The sequence below is a fragment of the Crocodylus porosus genome, unplaced genomic scaffold (genome assembly GCF_001723895.1).
Source record: "Crocodylus porosus isolate Cpor-Errol unplaced genomic scaffold, CroPor_comp1, whole genome shotgun sequence".
NCBI classification, from domain to species: Eukaryota; Metazoa; Chordata; order Crocodylia; family Crocodylidae; genus Crocodylus; species Crocodylus porosus.
In genome coordinates, this window is record NW_017728906.1 from 35,850,118 (window position 1) to 35,869,052 (window position 18,935).

Here is an 18,935-nt window from a genome sequence, read left to right on the forward strand (position 1 = left end):
GCAAAAGTCTTGCAAGGTGCACCAGGGCTAGGGCCCGCGGCGCCGACAGTGGCAAAAGTCTTGCAAGGTGCACCAGGGCTAGGGCCTGCGGCGCCGACAGTTCCAAAAATCTTGCAAGGTGCACCAGGGCTAGGGCCCGCGGCGCCAACAGTGGCAAAAGTCTCGCAAGCTGCTCCAGCACCAAGGCCTGCGGTGCCGGCAGTGGCAAGAGTCTCGCAAGCTGCCCCAGCGCCAGGGCCTGCGGTGCCAGCAGTGGCAAGAGTCTCGCAAGCTGGCCCAGGGCCTGCAGTGCCGGCATTGGCAAGAATCTCGCCAGCTGGCCCAGGGACGGGGCCTGCGGTGCCAGCGTTGGCAAGAGTCTCGCCAGCTGCCCCGGGGCCGGGGCCTGCAGTGCCGGCGTTGGCAAGAGTCTCGCCAGCTGCCCCGGGGCCGGGGCCTACAGTACCGGCGTTGGCAAGAGTCTCGCCAGCTGCTCTGGGGCCGGGGCCTGCGGTGCCAGCGTTGGCAAGAGTCTCGCCAGGTGGCCCAGGGCCGGGGCCTTCAGTGCCGGCGTTGGCAAGAGTCTCGCCAGCTGGCCCAGGCCCGGGGCCTTCAGTACCGGCTTTGGCAAGAGTCTCTCCAGCTGCCCCGGGGCCGGGACCCATGGTGCCAGCGTTGGCAAGAGTCTCTCCAGCTGTTCCAGGGCCAGGACCTTCATTGCTGGCATTGGCAAGAGTCTCTCCAGCTGCCCCAGGGCCAGGCGTCGTGATGCCAGCAGTGGCAAGAGTCTCACCAGCTGCTCCATGGCTTGCAGTGCCGGCAGTGGCAAGAGTCTCACCAGCTGCCCCAAAGCCAGGGCCTGTGATGCTGGCAGCAACTAAAGTCTCAGAAACTGCTTCAGGGCTTGTGGCATCAAAACTGGCAAAAGTCTCAGACGCTGCTCCACAGCCTACAACACTGGCAATGGCAAAAGTCTCAGAAGCATCCCCTGTGCCTCGACCTGTGGCACTGGCCATGACAAAAGTCTCAGACACTGCCCCACAGCCTGTGGTGCCACCAGTGGTAAAAGTGTCAGAAGCTGCCGCAGTACCTCGACCTGTGGCACTCGCAATGACAAAAGTCTCCGAAGCTAGCCCAGGGCCTGCACCTGTGGTGCTAGCAGTGTCAAAAATCTCTGCAGCACCAGGTGTGACAAAAAGCTCAGAAGCAGGCCCAGGGCCTGGACCTGCAGTGCCAGCAGTGGCAAAAGCCTCAGAAGCTGCCCCAATGCCTGAGGTACCAGCAGCAGCAAAAACTTCAGAAGCTGTCTCAGGGCCTGTGGCACTGCCTGCGGCAAAAGGTGATGATACTTCAAAAGAAGACAAAGCACGTGGGAAAAGCACCCACAAGAGCAGTGATAAAAATAAACAAGATGCAAAAAAAGCAAAAAAGAGTCGATCTAAATCTCTGTCCAGATCACGAAAGCGGAGAAAAAAGACAAGGTCACGCTCTACTTCTAGGCAGGTTACCTCTAAAAGAGCAAGTTCTAGGAGCAGGAACCTCTCAGATTCTCGGAAAAATCATTCTGCATTACATCGCAAGTCCAGATCTCGGTCTGTTGAAAGAAGGGATCCCAAAGAGTCTTCAAGGAGATCAAGACACAGACGCTCCAAGTCCTCTGATCATGATGGGTCCCGATCCCGGTCTGCGGAAAAAAGAGATCGTAACGAGTCTTTACGGCGATCCAGACGCAGACGTTCTAGATCTTCTGATCGCTACAAATCTAGGTCAAGATCTGTTGAAAGAAGAGCTCGTGCAGACTCTCCATGGAGATACAGATGGAATCGTTCCAGGTCCTCAGATCGCTACAAGTCTAGATCAAGATCTGTTGAAAGACGAGGTCGAAGAGATTCCCCTTGGAGATACAGGCGCAATCGCTCCAGGTCCTCGGATCGCTCCAAGTCTAGATCCCGGTCTCTGGATAGAAGAGGTCGCAGATACTCTCCATGGAGATATAGGCGCAATCGCTCTAGGTCTTCAGATCGTTCCAAATCTAGATCCTGGTCTGTGGATAGAAGAGGTCGCAGAGACTCTCCATGGAGATACAGACGCAATCGTTCCAGGTCCTCAGATCACTCCAAGTCTAGATCTCGGTCTGCAGACAGAAGAGGTCACAGATATTCTCCTTGGAGATATAGGCACAATCGCTCAAGGTCTTCAGATCACTCTAAATCTAGATCCAGATCTGTTGGAAGAAGAGGTTGCAGAGACTCTTCACGGAGGTCGAGACGTAAACGCTCTAGGTCCTCAGATCATTATAAGTCTAGGTCCAGGTCACTGGGGAAGAGAGATAGAAAGGAGTCTTCCCGGCGGTCTAAACATAAACGTTCCAAGTCTTCAGACCGTTACAAATCTAGGTCTAGATCTGATGGAAAAAGAGGTTGCAGAGACTCTTCGCAGAGGTCGAGACGCAGACGTTCCAGGTCCTCAGATGATCATTACAAGTCTAGATCCAGGTCTGTGGGAAGAAAAGAGAGGAAGGAATCCTCACGGCAGTCTAAACGTAAACGCTCCAAGTCCTCTGAGCATTATAAATCTAGATCCAGATCTGTTGACAAAACAGGGGGCAAGGAGCCTTCACAGAGGTCTAAACGTAGACGATCCAGGTCTTCAGCCCATTACAAATCTAGATCGAAATCTCTTGACAAGCGGCAGGGCAAACTGTCGTCACAGAAATCTGAAAGTAGGCGCTCAAAGTCTTCTGAATGTGACAAACCTAGATCTAAATCTGTTGAAAAAATTGAAGGCCAGAAGTCTTCAGTAGAGTCCAAAAATAGATGCTCTGAGCTTTCTGAAGGCCAAGAGTCAGGATCCAAATCTGTTGAAGAAATGGGGGGCCCAAAATCTTCTTTGGAGTCTGAAGATAGATGCTCTGAGCTTTCTGAAGGCCAGGAATTGGGATCCAAATCTGTTGAAGTGATGGGCCCAAAACCTTCATTGGAGTCTGAAAATAGATGCTCTGAGCTTTCTGAAGTCCAGGGATCTAAATCTGTTGAAGAAACAGGGGACCCAAGACCTTCACTGGAGTATGAAAATAGATGCTCTGAACACTCTGAAGGTCAAGAGTCCAGATCCAAATCTGTTGAAAAAATAATGCACCAGGAGTCTTTGGTAATGCCTGAAGCTAAACTCTTAGACTCTTCTGCAGGTGGTGAACCTAGCTCTGTAGCTGTTGAAGAAATGGAAATCCAGGAGCCTTTATTGAGAACTGAAAATAGATACTCAGAGTTTCCTACATGTGAAGGACTTAATTCTGAATCTGTTGAAATAATAGAGGGCCAGCAGCATCTGACCTCTGAAAGTATGCAGTCCGAGTTTTCTGAGCACAATGGACCTAGATCTGAATCTGTCACAAAGTTAGAGAGCCAGATACCTTCAGTGCAGTCTGAAAGTATGCACCCCAAATCATCTGAATGTGAAAGACCTATATCTAAATCTGTTGAAGAAATAGACAAACAGGAGCTTTCACTAAGCTCTGAAAATAGGTGTTCTGAACCTCCTGAGCACCACAAGTCAAGACCTAGTGCTGCTGAAAAAATAGCAAGCGAGGAGTCTTCCCTGACGTCTGGTAATATATGTTCTGAGCTTCCTGAATGTGACAGACTTGTACCCCAAATACTTGAAAAAATGGAAAGCCAAGAACCTTTGCTGAAACCTGAAAGTAAACTCTCTGAATCTCCTGAACCTGAGAGAGCTAGGTCTAAATCTGTTGATAAAAGTGAGAGTTGGGAGCCTTTAGTGGGGTCTGAAAAGTCTTCTCACCAGATTTGGGTTGTGCCTTGTGATGTTCAGAAGACAAAGGTACAGGAGACTTTCCTAAGGTCTGAAATCATATGCTCTGAGTCTCTGGTGCCTGATGAACCCGAATCCAAATCTATTCAAATAACAAAGAGGCAGGAAGCTTTGCTGAACTTGGAAAGTGGACTCCTTGAATCCTGTGAAGATGTTGAACTGAACTCTAAGTCTGTGGATAAAATAGAGGAACGGGAGCTTTTGCTGAGCTCTGAAAACAGATCTCTTGAATCTGCTGAAGGCCCAAAACTGCTGTCTGAATCTGTAGAAAAAATAGAGGAACAGGAGCTTTCCCCGGAGAGCAGAATCCCTGAATCTGGTGAAGGAATTGAACCTAGATCTCAGTGTGTGGGAAAAATGGAGGATCAGCAGTCTGCTCTCACCTCTGAATGTAGACCCCTTGAATCTGGTAAAGACCTTGAGCTGAAGTCTGACTCTGTGCAAATCCTAAAGGTATGGGAGCCTTTGCTGAGCTCGGAGAGGAAAACCTTTGAATTTAGTGAAGGCCTTGACCTTGCATCTGAAGCTATGGAGAGCATAGAGGTACAGGAGAATTTGTTGAGCTCTGAGAGTGGACTTTTGATGAAGAAATCTGGTGAAGGTCACAAGCTGAGGTCTCAGTCTTTGGAAAGCAAAGAGGTACTGGAGCCTTCACTGAGTTCTGAAAGTGGACCACTTGGATCTGATCAAAACCTTGAACCCAGATCTGAGTCTATGGAAAAATTAGAGGGACAAGAGCAGTGGTTAAGCCCTAAGAGTACAGCCCTTGAATCTGTTGAAGGCCTTGAGCTGAGGTCCAAATCTGTGGAAATCCAGGAAGCAGGGGAGCCCTTGCTGAGGTCTGAGAGCAGACTCAACTCTGATGAAAGTCTTGAACTGAGGTCTGAGTCTGTAGGAAAAACAGAAGTACATGCATCTACCCTGAGCCTTGAGACTGAAATCCCTGAGTCTAGTGAAAGCTTCAAACCAAGATCCATGTCTTTTGAAAAAATAGAGGGACAGGAACTTGCTTCTGAGAGCAGTTCTCTTGAATCTGGTGAAGACCCTGGAACAAAGTCCGAGTCTGTGGAAAAAATCAAAAAGCAGGTGCTGTCATTGAATCTTGAAAACAGACCCAAGGAAACCAGTGAAGACCTTGAACCCATGTCTGAGTTTGTGGAAAAAATAGAGGAACAGGTGCTGTCATTGAGCTCTGAAATCAGACCCTGGGAATCTGTTGAGGGCCTTGAACCTCTGTCAGAGTCTGTGGAAAAAATGGAGAGGCAGGTGCTGTCTCGGAGTCCTGAAAGCAGAATCTGGAAATCTCATGAAGGCCTGGAACCCACGTCTGAGTTTGTGGACAAAACTGTGGAACTGGAGATGCCTCTGACCTCTGAAAGCAGACCACTGGAATCTGGTGAAGACATTGAACTGAGACCTGTGTTTGTGGAGAAAATTGAGGAACAGGTGCCATCGTGCTTTGAAAGCAGACCTCTTGAATCTGGTGAAGGTCTTGAATCAAGGTCCAAGTCCATGGAAGAAATTGAGGAACAGCCACTGACATGGAGATCTGGAAGGGAACCCATTGGATCTAGGCTTTTGGAGCAAAGTGAGGAACTAGGGTGGTCACTGAGCTCTGAAAGGAGACCCCTGGAATCTGGTAAAGGCCTTGAACCAAGGTCCAAGTCCATGGAAGAAACTGAGGGACAGATGCCACATTGGAGCCCTGAAAGGAGACCCCATGAATCTGGCAAAGACCTTCAACTACAGTGTGAATCAGAGGAAGAAATTGAGGAGAAGGGACCATCAGCAAGCCCTGAAAGCAGGCACCCTGATTCTTGTGAAAGTTTTGAGCTGCTGTCCAAATCTGTGGAAGAAACTGAGGAACACACGCCACATTGGAGCCCTGAGAGGAGACTCCTTGAATCTGGTGAAGGCCTTGAGTTGCCCTCTGAGTCTATAGAAGAAACTGAGGAACATGTCCCGTCCCTGAGCCCTGAAAGTCGACCCCTTGAATCTGGTGAAGGCTTTGAACTGCTGTCTGAATCCATGGAAGAAATTGAGGGACAGGTTCCATCACTGAGCCCTGAAAGCAGACCCCTTGAATCTAGTGAAGGCCTTGTTCTGCCATCTGAGTCCATGGAAGAAATTGAGGAACGGGCACCATCCCTGAGCCCTGAAAGAAGACATCTTGAATCTGGGAAAGGCTTTGACCTGCCGTCCGAGCCCATGGAAGAAAATGAGGCACGGGTGCCATCACTGAGCCCTGAAAGCAGGGCTCTTGAATCTGGCACAAACCTTGACTTGCCATCTGAGTCTATGGATGAAATTGAGGGACAGGTTCTGTCACTGAGCCCTGAAAGCAGATCCCTTGAATCTGGTGATGGTCTTGAACAAAGGTGCGAGTCCTTAGAAGAAATTGAGGAGCAGGCACTGTCACCGGGTCCTGAAAGCAGACCCCTTGGATCTGGTGATGGTCTTGAGATGTTGTCCAAGTCAGTGGAAGAAATTGAGGGACAGGTGCTGTCACTGAGTCCTGAAACCAGATCCCTTGAATCTGGTGAAGGTCTTGAACCAAGATCTGAGTCTGTGGAAGAAACTGAGGAGCAGGCACTGTCACAGACTCCTGAAATCAGACCCTTTGAATCTGGTGAAGGCCTTGAATTGTTGTCTGAGTCAGTGGAAGAAATTGCAGGACAGGCATTGTCACTGAGCCCTGAAAGTAGATCCCTTGAATCTGGTGAAGGTCTTGAACTAAGGTCTGAGTCTGTGGAAGAAACTGAGGAACAGGTGCTGTCACTGAGTCCTGAAACCAGACCCCTTGAACCTAGTGGAGGTCTTGAGCTGCCTTCTGAGTCTGTGGAAGAAATTGCAGGACGGGCATTGTCACTGAGTACTGAAAGTAGATCCCTTGAATCTGGTGAAGGCCTTGAACCGAGATCTGAGTCCTTGGAAGAAATTGAGGAACAGGCCCTGTCACTGAGTCCTGAAAGCAAATTTGTTGAATCTAGCAAAGCTCTTGAAGTGCCACCTGAGTCTATGGAAGAGATTGAGGGTCAGGTTCTGTCACTGAGCCCTGAAAGCAGATCCCTTGAATCTGGGGAAGGCCTTGAACCAAGGTCTGAGCCTGTGGAAGAAATTGAGGAACAGGTGCTCTCACGAAGTCCTGAAAGCACAACCTTTGAGTCTGGTGAAGGCCTTGAACTGGCATCCAAGTCCATGGAAGAAACTGAAGAAAAGACACTATCACTGAGCCCTGAAAACAGAGCTCTTGAATCTGGTGAGGGTCTTGAGCTGAGGTCTGAGTCTGTGGAAGAAACTGAAAGACGGGTATTGTCACCAAGCCCTGAAAGCAGACCTCTTGAATCTGGCAAAGGTCTTGAACTTCCGCCTGAGTCTGTGGAAGAAATTGCAGAACATGTTCCGTTACTGAGCCCTGAAAGCAGACCCTTTGAATCTGGGGAAGGGCTTGAACTGCCATCTGAGCCCATGGGAGAAACTGATGAACCGATGCCATCATTGTGCCCTGAACACAGATCCCTTGAACTGCCGTCTGAGTCCGTGGAAGAAATTGAAGGAAAGGCACCATCCCCGTGCCCTGAAAGCAGACCACTTGAATCTGGTGAAAACTTTGAACTGAGGTCCCAGTCTGTGGAAGAAATTGAAGGACCAGAATTGTCTCTGACCTCTGAAAGCAAGCCCCTGGAGTCTGATGAAGAGCTTGAACTGTGGTCTGAGGCTGTGAAAATAAATGAGGAACAGGTGCTGTCATCAAGCTCTGAAAGTAGGCCCCTTGCTTCGAGTGAAGACCTTGAACTGCCGTCCGAGTCCATGGAAGAAATTGAAGGACAGGCACCATTACTGAGTCCTGAAAGCCGACCCTTTGAATCTGGTGAAGACTTTGAGTCTGAGTCTATGGAAAAAAAGGGAGAGGAGCTATCTCTGTGGTATGCAAGTAGAATCTCAGAACCCTCTGAATGTGACAGACACAGATCCAAGTCTGTGGAAGAAGTAGAGGGACCTTTGGTGAGATCTGAAAGTAGGGGTTCCAAGTCTCCCGGTCACCACAAGTCTAGGTCCAAATCTGTGCAAAAAGCAGAGCGCAAGGTGTCTTCACGGAGATATAGACGTAAACGTTCCAGATCTTCTGATCACCACAAATCTAGATCCAAATCTGCTGAAAAAACAGAGAGCAAAGAGTCTTCACAGAGGTCTAGAAGTAAACGCTCCAGGTCCTCTGAGCGCAAATCTCATAAACGTGATACTGAATCACGTTCCAGGCGGAATCGGTCCAAATCAGCAACCCGTAAAAGGCTATCAAGATCTAAATCTAACCATCGATCTCGGACTCGTTCATTATCCCGTTCAAGGCACAGAAAAAAGTCTCAATCAAGATCAGTGTCAAGAAAGCGGCAGTCTTTATCTAGAGAGAGGCGGAAAAGATCTCAGAGAAACAGATCAAGGTCTGCAGATAGGAGAAAGAGGAGGTCAAATTCAAGAGATCTCCGAGTCTCGCTCAGGTTACGGTCTAGGAGTCGATCGCCTCTTCGTTCAAAACGGTCTAGATCAAGGGGAAGAAGACGGAGTGCTAGTAGGTCACCAGTTCGAGCGAGGAGATCAAGATCATCTGGGAGAAGAAGGGTTTACAGCAGATCACCTGATCGCCGAAGGTCCAGGTCCTCTGAAAGGTCACCTAAACGTCTTACAGACTTAGGTAATTAATGTTCTTACTTTCCATCAGTTTCATATCCCCATGGTATTATCCTATTAAAAACTTTATTTCTATTTCTGTTTGCAGTAATAAATTTAAACTGGTCTTAAATTAGCCCCCAAACATTCATCTGGCATTTTTCCTAAGTAAAAGGCAATTACTTGAATTTACTTATTTTTAATAAGATTTTCAGTTGCAGTGAATAAGTGTTTATAAAGGATTAGAAAGTATAATTTGATTGCATATGCAGTAGAAAAAAGGAGAGGGGTAGAGCCTCCTTTGGTTGGTTCTGCCAACCCTGCTCTTTTGAGTAATGCAACTGAAGTTAAAAAAAATCTGGATGGAGAGATCTGTCTCTGTATTACAACTTTTTTCAAGAGTTTTTTTTTGTAGGACAGTGAATCACCAGATGTCTCAAATGTTAGTTAATGAAGCTGAATCATACTGACAAACATAGAACTAAGTTTTAAGTGAATAAGTAGACTACTAAGAATCTCTTCCCTTCTCAGTTTGGAGCTTCCATAGGTTCGGTGTCTTAACTATTTCTTCAGATGCACTATAAAGGTGGATTAATTTAAATTAAGGCATTTAAATAGTTGATTTGAAGCAGTTTTCCATATGCACTTCAGTTAGTTTCTGAAGGAAAATGCAAGTACATTCTCATTGGTTGATATAACCTTTTAACCTTTGCAATGTATAGATTTGCAACTCAACTGGACTGTTTAGTATTTGGTGTAAATTATTTTGTTAGCTAGGAAAGGTACATTACTATACCTCACTAAATATATTTATTAGAATTAATGTCGCTTATTTAATAGGGTAGAAAGTGATGAAAATGCACTGCATTTATTTGCATACTGCGCACACCTTTTCTAATAAAAATTAATTGTCTAAAATCAGGGTCCATGCATTAAGTGAGGAAACTGATTTCTGTGCCAGAATGGAGGTATGGGAATGCTGGAATGGTAGCTGCGGCTTATGCTCAGTTCATAGCTGCATCGAAGAGTGTGGGGTTGGAATCCCATTTGGCAAGGGTCACTTCCCTGTTCTTGCTGCTAGGGTTTAAATCCTCTCACAGTCACTGCCAATTTGACTAGCTTTTGGTTGAGTAGCAAGGGAAGGGAGAGAACGGTTACAAGTGGCCTCTGTTCCTGCTCCATGCTAACATTCAGCTGTGGTGAAGCTATGCTGTGGCAGGTAAAATCTTGTTATTTGTATTTTTTCCCTTTTATTTTGCCATCCCAACCAAGGTTTTATGGGGAGTGGGAAAGAGGTGTTGTTAACTTCATGCTTATGATTTGTGTCATTCAGCTGCACTACAATTGCACCTGGAATTTAATTAAACATAGATGAAAGAATATCATTTTGGTTAAACAAAACAACATGTATACAATTGTATTGAAATTTGGGAATATGTGTAATTGGAGCTCATTTTGGGCAAACTGGTAAAACAGGAACAAGAGGCCTCCCAAGTGAGCTCATTGGATTATTCTAATGAGTCGTGTGATGATACTTCAGCGAGTCAGTGACTGGGTCCCCATTCCTCTGATAATTTTACTGGTCTCTTGTACTTAATAGCACAGCCATAAACTCCTCCAAAGGATCAGGCCAGAACATGATGTGCTGTGCTGTATGTATAAAATTTGACCTTAAAAGTTGGATGTTTTTCCCAATTCTTTCTGCATATAGAAAACTATGTAGTCTTATCACTCAGATGTTTTTGCTAGAAGCTCATGGATTCAACATATTTGTTTTTTTAGAAATACTTAAATAACTTAGAAGTAGAAGCCTTACAAACTATATTGAATTCTGTTTTCATTTTCAGTGGGTTTATATTTAAAAAGTAAAAAAAAAAAAGTTTAGTATTATTTTAAATTACAAAATAAAAGTAATCCATTTAAAATTCTTTTTGCTTTATTTTAAATTTATTTTTATCAAGGCTGCATAAATACCTGAACTTTTAATGTAAAAAAAGTATAAATAGGAAAAAGCTGGCACTTTGGGTGATATCTTTCAGGCCCCCTTCATATGCCTAGAAATCATAAAGAAAAGAAGAGGTGTGTGGGTGTGTAAATAGTTTAAAATACAGTATTCTGCTTTTCCTTCAGAATATTTTTTTCAGAATATTATTTTATTTTTGTTTGGTTTAATGGAAGAAAACTGCTTTAATGCTAAAAATCAGCTCGGTAATCAAAACGGCACATAAAAAGACTCTAAAATATAAAGTCCACTAATTAGATTTTAATCTTCTTATAGACAAGGCCCAGCTACTTGAAATAGCCAAAGCTAATGCAGCTGCCATGTGTGCTAAGGCTGGTGTCCCATTACCACCAAGCCTGATGCCTATTATAGCTCCAGCAAAGAAGGAGGACAAAGATACTCAGAAGTCAGCAAGGGACACTCTAAAAGAGCTCACTGAGGTAAGGAAGAATGTTAAATATGAAAACAGTTCACCAACTGGTGTTCTCAGTAACTAGATATTTGGTCAAACCTAATTGTATATACTCATTTTTCTCAGGGAAATCTGGTTCTGCATGAAGGCTGCAGGATTAGGCCTCAACTGTTAAGTCTTTGTTTTCTACATATATAAATCTTGAACGTTTGATGGTTTTTTCCCTATAGCTGTCAGCTGCTTTATATATAATTTCTTAAACTAAAAGCAATTTCATACTACTTATATTCTTTGGTCAAATTTCTAATCTTTTCTAAATATACTCATGTCCTCTAGATCAGTGGTTCTCAACCTTTTTTGTATTGAGACCTATTGGCCAATATAGATGGCTTGTCCTGACCCACACACCCCTGGCCCTGCCACTGCCTGACCCACAGTCCTTCCCTTCCCCACCAGGTCACACTGGGGCCCCTCACTCCTGACCAGCAGTTCCCTGCTCCCCTCTGCTGGAGGAGGCCCCCAGCTGTGCCAGTTCTGCTTCGGCCGGATGTGAGCAGTGAATGCTGCCCCATCCCACCCTGAAGCAGTGAGTGTTGGACCCCTGTGTGTGGGCACCAGAGATGTGGGCTTTTCCGCAGAAGATTTTCCAGTGTTTTATTTTTCCATGGGAAATTTTTCCATTTCTAAAAATTCATTGTTTCATAACATTAATTAGTAACAATGAATGGATGACAGTACAATATTAGGCAAGCTTGGCAGGTTCAAAGTTGTAATTAATGTTTTTCAGGTGATTCCCCCTAGGAAGTGTGTGAGAGAGTACATGTATGTTTTATTGATTTGTAAACAGAAGGGTAAATACACTCACATAATAATCCAAACCAAAAATCAAGTTATGAATTCACCTAATTGGCTGTGCAGGTCAAATCAAAACCAAAGCTAAAATTTTATTTAGTCTTAGACTGCAAGTGAAAGCAAAACTAAAACTGTGATTAATTTTTGTTTCACTTTCTGTTCAGCAAACATACAGAGCAATGTCTCATTTCTTTTCTTGAGTTGGGGAAGTTGGAAGTGTTGACATAAGATCTGTTAGTTTTTTTAGTGCTTTTGGTTTGAAGTAGTCATCATAATGCCTAAGCAGAAAAAAATAGTGTGTGGCATCATTATAGTGAAGTTCAAGCCACTGAAGGAAGGAAGAAAGTTGGTAGATGTTAATATTGCGGGCAGGAGTATGCTAACAACGCAACAAGAATGAAGAAACATTTAATAACATGTAGAAACTGTCCTGAAAGAGTTACAAGCCATATACAGAAATCTAATACAGCCAAGTGGTGGAACAACATCATCTGAGAAAAGTCTACTTCAGGAATTCTATGTAAGTAAACAAATTAATATGTTAAACAACACAGTATAGACTAGCATCTATGCTGTTTTAAAACATTATAATTTTAAAGTTGTTAATGCAACTCTGGATTATTATTTATTTATTTAAAATATTTGTATCCTGCTTTTCTGCTTGCATTAAGCACCCAAAATGGCTTAAGCTTAACACAGTTTTTTAAAAAATTACATAATAGATAAATAGTTAACTATTTCAACCCAGCAGAGTGAGCTTAGTCCTCTGGCCAGTGGCAGAGGCCAAACTATGCTTCCCTTTGGCTCTGCAGTCCCAGGGCAACTGAGCAGCAAGTTGAGCAGCAGAGTGGTGTTCTTTCTGTCAGGGAGGGGGGAAGCAAGCTCCCTGCCGCTTCTCCTTCTCCTTGTGATGGATGAGGCCAAACTAGAATAGGCTGAAATAAAAATCTTTTCCCCCTTTTGTTGCAGGAACTTGGTAGCTCAAGTGAAATAGCAGATTTGCAAAAAATGGAAAATGAAAACGTTGAGCTGCCAGGTCTAGAGGAGGAAGCAGCAGGATCCTCGCTTTCAAGATCACTGTCACCAGATATGCAATCCGCCATGAGTAGCTGTTCAAGACAGTCAAGCTTTTTATCAAGCTTTGTGGACACAATGTCAAAAGAAGATCAAGAAAAAGCAGATGAGACATTAGCTCGAGCTATATTTGCAAGCGGTACACCCCTTTCCATAATTGAAAATCAATACTGGAAGGAACATTACAAACTAATTTGCCCATCATACAAGTTACCGTCATGTTATCACTTATCACATTCTCTCTTAGATAGAGAATATGACCGAGTTCAAACAATGATTATTCAAAGGGTTGGTCAAGCAGAATCACTGACTTTGATGTCAGATGGATGGACTGATATACAAGGAAACCCTTTATTGAACATTATGTTAGCAACACCAGAACCAGTATTCGTGAAAACAATTGCTACTAAATCTTTTCATCATACAGGTGAATACATAGCCAAATTACTGAGTGAAGAGATTGAAAGTGCAGGTCCCTCCAGGGTACAAGCCCTTGTAACTGATAATGTGAAAAACATGAAAGCTGCATGGCAAATATTAAAGTCCAGGTATCCTCATTTAATAGTATTTGGCTGTCTTGCTCATGGCTTGAATCTTCTGGCAAAGGACATAGTAAGTGTGACTACAATGAAGACAATATTGGCAAACTGCAAATCGATTGTGAAGGTATTCAACAGTCATCATGTTGCTAATCAGACTTTGAAGAAATTACAGAAAGAGAAGCAGGGAAAGGAAAGTGCACTTTTATTGCCAGGAGAAACTAGATGGAGCTCAGCTACAAAGTGTTTACAAAGTTTGCTGCGCACAAAGAACTGTTTGCAGTGTGCTTCAGTAGATGACACAGTATCCCAGATTATTCCCACGAAAATTCGGAAGCAGATTCTTGACGACGATGTGTTCTGGGTTCGAGTTCAAGGAGCATTCAATTTGCTACTACCAGTTTCACTGGCTATCAAGAAGCTTGAAGGAGAAACACTAAGTCTTTCAAATATTCCAGAGATATTCAGACAACTGAATAAAAACCTAATTGAGCTTTTGCCTTCTTCACCTCTATCCAAAAAAGAAGTAGTAATAGTAAAACAAATGCTTACTAAGAGATCTGAGTTTTGCTCTCATCCTGTTCATCTAGCAGCAAACCTTTTGGATCCTCAACACAGAGGACAACATTTATCAGAAGATGAATTATCTACTGCTCTTGATACAATTATGGAAGTAGCTAAGAATATCCCCAACTTGGACGAAGTAGCTGTGATGACAGACGTTGCCGAGTACCGCGCAAAAGAAAAACTTTGGAGCAAAGACGTCATTTGGCGGGCAGCAGAGAATATGTCTCCTCTCACATGGTGGAAGGGATACTGTAACACCCGACCGTTGTCCAGGATTGCGCTAAGGATCCTAAGCATTCCACCAACAGTGGCTGCTTGTGAACGGAACTGGAAGGCTTTCAGCTCAATCAAGACAAAAAGGAGGAATAGACTAACAAATGAACGCACCGCTAAGCTTGTTTCCATTTCTCAAAATCTCTTGCTTTTGGAGAATCAGTCAGAAGCACAATTAGTGAAGAAGATGCAGTGTGATGATGATAAGCTGCCCATACCCATAGACTCATTGGTAAAACCATCCTTTAGCGAAAGAGAATGTGGTTCAAGTAGTTCTGAATCAGATTTGTCTCAGATGGAACTAACAAGTAGTGCAAGTGATTCTACAGATAGCAACAGTGAAACTGGAGGTGCAGCAGTGACTTCAGTGGAAGACAGTTAAACTCTGTTGAAGTAGATGAGTGGAAAACTACAGCACGTCATGCACAGTACTTTGGGTGTGCTAAAATTAGTGTGTCAACCGTTTTCAGTGCCTTCATTTTTCCCCCTAAATTTAAACAAGCAGTGTAAGGGAAGTACATGCTATTGTGTATTGTCTTTAGATTTTTACAAGTATTCCAATAAAAATAATTTCTTTCCACATAAAGCTTTGAATTTATTTGAATATAACATTTATACCACATTAAGTGTGCTGTATTTAATTTTTTCCTAATCAAATATTTCCGTTCAAATATTTGTGGCTATTGGGACATAAAATTAACATGGGGGTACTTTTTTTTTAGTTTTGTTTACTAAATATAAGTCCAATAAACATGCTAAATCAGATCTCACTCTGTTTAGGGCATTGGAAAATTTTCCGGAAAACCCACATCTCTGATAGGCGCCAGCTCCTTGCCGCCAGCCCAGGCACGCAACATCCTGCCATGAAGGACTACCCCACCCCCCTCCACCGCTGAAGGGCCAGGCGCCTTCCCCCCTTTCAAATATTTTTGTGACCCACTGGTTGAGAAGCACTGCTCTAGATTTTGATGGAACTTGTATACATATGTTTACGGACATAATTTGCTTATTAAATTTGACTCATCAATTCCAGTGTAATAGGCTTTTGTTTTCACATCTTTTAAAAAAAACAAACATACTTTTCTCCTTGTTTCTTGTGTTATAAAGAACTTTATGTGGTATGGTATACATGACAGAATATTGCTGGAAGATCTTTGAGCACATCCACGCCCAAAGTTATTTCCTGCCAGTACTTAGTCTCTCTCTGCCAAGTCGAATAAGGCTTGATTGAAGGTATACTTGGATTTTCCTATTTCTTCAGCTGCCTGCCATGGTCCAGCCAGCAGCTGTGACAGTAACAGGATACACTTCAAGTTCTGGCAGTGTAGCTGCTGTAGTAGGTATGGGTGCTTTGGCAGCCCGGCTCAACACAGGCATGTGTAGGTATTATTGTTGTCCAGTTTCTGATTTCTGGGATTTCTTTAGCTTTCACATTTGCATGGGGGTGAGGGAGGAACTGGGTAGGAGAAGAAACCTATTGGTGATGCTGTTTGACACTTTAAAAATTCACAGCCCTGGGACTTAAGCATGCGTGTAGAATTAAATTAAAAAACTTGTGAATTTAGATTTAATTAACACTATAGCATCTTTTACAAGTGTTTTGATTCCTTCCTCCCCCCACCCCTCAATGACAATAGCAACGCAGAGTGCTTCAGCCTTCATTTGAAGGGACCTGATACAGAAATAGTAGAAGTTTCCAGGTCTGATCAGTATTTGGTTTCTTCTAAGACTGCCATTCCAGCACAGTAATCAAATTGTAAATGATTTATGTTTGTTACTGATGTGGAATTGAACCAGTGACTTGTGTTTTGGAATCATTCACATATAAGTTTTCCCACATTTGTTGTATAGTGAAGCATGGTCACGCAGAAATACCCATATTGTTGTTATTGTTGTTATTATTCCTGTCACTGCAGCAAGACATTATGCATTGTTTTAGTTCACCCTATTGTTTGTATTATTCTTAAAATTTGTTTCAAATCAATACCATTCCAGATACCTTGAAGCAAATGTAAACAAATAGCTCAAGCAGATATCTAAGTTGATAAAGATTTTTTGTGGTTAAATGCGACTGTCAGTTTTTTGGGAAAATGTCTCTTCTCTCATAGAGCAGCCAGACTAATCGCACCTTTCCAAACGTATCTTTAAATTATTACTTGAAAAAGAAACAACTTGGGCTGTCATGTAGATTTGTTGCAGCTACCTTCCCATTTTGGGCCCAGACAAAAAGTGATCAAATTGCAGTATGTTAAAAGTGGGCAAAGATTAACTGTGATGCAGCTGATGCACAGTAACTTTGTGTATACATTTTTATCCTGTCATGAGTGAAAGTTAAGCTATGAAATTTATCTCTATTATGTTCAGGGGTAAACTGCCACAGTTTAACCACAGGGTAGCGTAGGCAGATGGACAGTTACTGTCAGCTATATTATGGCAAGCATCTTCTCACTGTTAACCTGTTGCAGATCATTTGTCCATGCCTTTATTTTACATTTTGAACGAGACTAGCATTGAATGAAAAATTAGGAGTTTTCTGTTTCAGTATTTTTCCTGGCCGCTAACCATTTCAGAAATGTCCTAGATTTATTGAAGCTTTTGTTTTGGGAAGCTCTCTGTACTATTGATGAAAACCAGTAACTGACTGTAGGCTTTGGGTTGTTCCTTTTCCAGTTACCTTGTGTCTGTGTTCTTTGTAGGCTAACTAAATAAATGACCTGCTGATGTTGCTGCTTGTTTAAGATTTAATTAGGGTGCCCCAAAGATCCTGTAAAGGACAGCAACCCAACTGTGATAGATACAGATAACAGTCTCTTTTGAAGAGTTTACAGTTTAATTCTTGTATTCTACAACTTAAGCTGTCTGAAGTATAATAGAGCTCTGGATGGCTATATGAATTTGTTTGGAACAAGTTTCAGGATCAAGACCAAACTAAGATGGGCATTCTTCAATAAATGTGTAGTGGTTCCCAACCTCTTTTTTACTGCGGCGCAGTGGGAGTGGGACAAGGCATGCAGAGCCGGCTGCCTCCCTCCTGGGGCTCCCCCACCACCGGGCTTTAACCCCGGAAGCTCAGCTGTGACTTGGGAAGCTGCTTACCTTGCAGAGGGAGATCCGAGTTGGGGGCCTGTGCTACGGCGGCCAGTGGTTGGGAACCTGTGCTCTAAATCCTCTGCCCTACCCTTTATAATTGTTTTATTTTGGATTATGTTGGTGAGTTTGTTAAAAATCTGTCTTTATACAAAAACAGAACCTTTCTGTGTTCCAATCTTCAAATTGGTTAAGAGCTGCTTTTTGTCTCTTTTAGAAATGCAAAAAGATTGCACAGAGCACAGATGATGTGATAGTGAACAAACCTCATGTTTCTGATGAAGAGGAGGAAGAGCGCCCATTTTATAATCATCCCTTTAAACTCAATGAACCCAAGCCCATTTTTTTCAACTTAAGTGTAAGTACTCTTACCTATTAAAGAAAACAAATTTTGATTTTTTTTCCTGGCAAAATAGTGCAGGTAATTATGCAGAAACAAAATTCACTGACAAGTAGTTATCTAGTTTATTACAAAATATTTCTTACTATTTTTATCTCAAAGTGGATTTGCCTATGGAATTACATTAATTAAAAAAATTGGGAATACTTGCTTGAATGTTGAAATGAGATGGATTTAAAATCCAGTAAAACTTGGCTATGCTTTTAGCAAATGATTTCATCTATCTATCTAGATAGTGTTTTTATATATAATATGAGATCTGATATATTTAAAACAATGGCTTCTGTTTCTATAGCTAATACTTTTAAGAGATCAGAACTGACATTTTTTTAATCCTATTTTTTCACAATTTATATGGTTGTATTACTTTTTTCTACATATTCAGCTTAGATACTGAGAATAGAGTAATCTGTCTTACTTTTGATAAATGTTAGCAAGATGTTGTAAATGCTACTGGAAAATATTCCTCTAAAAGCATTATGTTTCACTGTATTTTTTTTAAATGTACAAAAAACTATTTAAAATTGCCCAAATTTGGGCCTGAATTTAGCTGTCAGTATGACTTGAAAGTTCTTTTATATCTGGTACTGCAGTAGGTCTTCATCTTCAATTTTTGAATTGGAGGCAGGTGGGTAGTGTGGGGAGAGAAGCACATCAGTCATGGAGTCAGTCAGCTGTTTTTTGTGGGCATTTAGCATTGGCTGTTACTAGCTTTGTCAGGCACTAACTACTTTGACAGATAGTTTTCATGCAGCCTGTCTACTTCAAGCTGACTGACTTTGGAAAATTTCAGTTGATTCTGAGCATGAGGCTAGGGGGAAAACATTTTGCACATGATATTTTTTTTTTAAACTTGGGAAAGTTCTTTGGGCAGTGAATGTCAGGGGCTATAGGTCTGTACTGGAGGGACAGGACAGGAAGGAGAGGTGGGGGGCATGGCACTCTATATAAAGGAGGAATACACATCCTCATCAATTAGCAAGGAGTCAGAGGAAGGGCACTCTGAAGTGCTTTGGGTTAGAGTACAACGCAGTTGAGGGGAAAGAGACTTAATGGTGGGGGTCTGCTACAGACCTCCCAACCGGGGAGAAGAGCGTGACCAGGAATTCTTAGGTCAGCTCACAGAGGTAGTGAAGTCTAAGGATGTGGTAGTCATGGGGGACCTGAACTTCCCGGACATCTGGGAAGAGCAGTCAGCCAGGTCTGACCGCTCATGTAGGTTCTTGGACAGAGTGCAGGACCTCCATCTAA

At 43.1% G+C, this 18,935-nt stretch overlaps 1 protein-coding gene across 9 annotated transcripts in view; it reads left to right on the top strand.

Annotated features, from left to right (window-relative positions):
- Positions 1-18,935, top strand: part of SON (SON DNA binding protein) — a 65,993-nt gene that overhangs the window by 16,224 nt on the left and 30,834 nt on the right. For 4 of the 9 annotated variants that reach the window (XM_019528848.1, XM_019528844.1, XM_019528845.1 and 1 more), the window contains 4 exons: positions 899-1,209; positions 1,255-8,503; positions 10,757-10,920; positions 17,502-17,642. In XM_019528848.1, the coding sequence (XP_019384393.1) occupies positions 899-1,209; positions 1,255-8,503; positions 10,757-10,920; positions 17,502-17,642 (7,865 nt within the window). Of the gene's footprint in view, positions 1-898; positions 1,210-1,254; positions 8,504-10,756; positions 10,921-11,018; positions 11,277-12,058; positions 12,098-14,977; positions 15,256-17,501; positions 17,643-18,935 lie in introns of those variants that run through there. The other 5 variants (XM_019528846.1, XM_019528847.1, XM_019528850.1 and 2 more) reach the window with 5 other exon arrangements.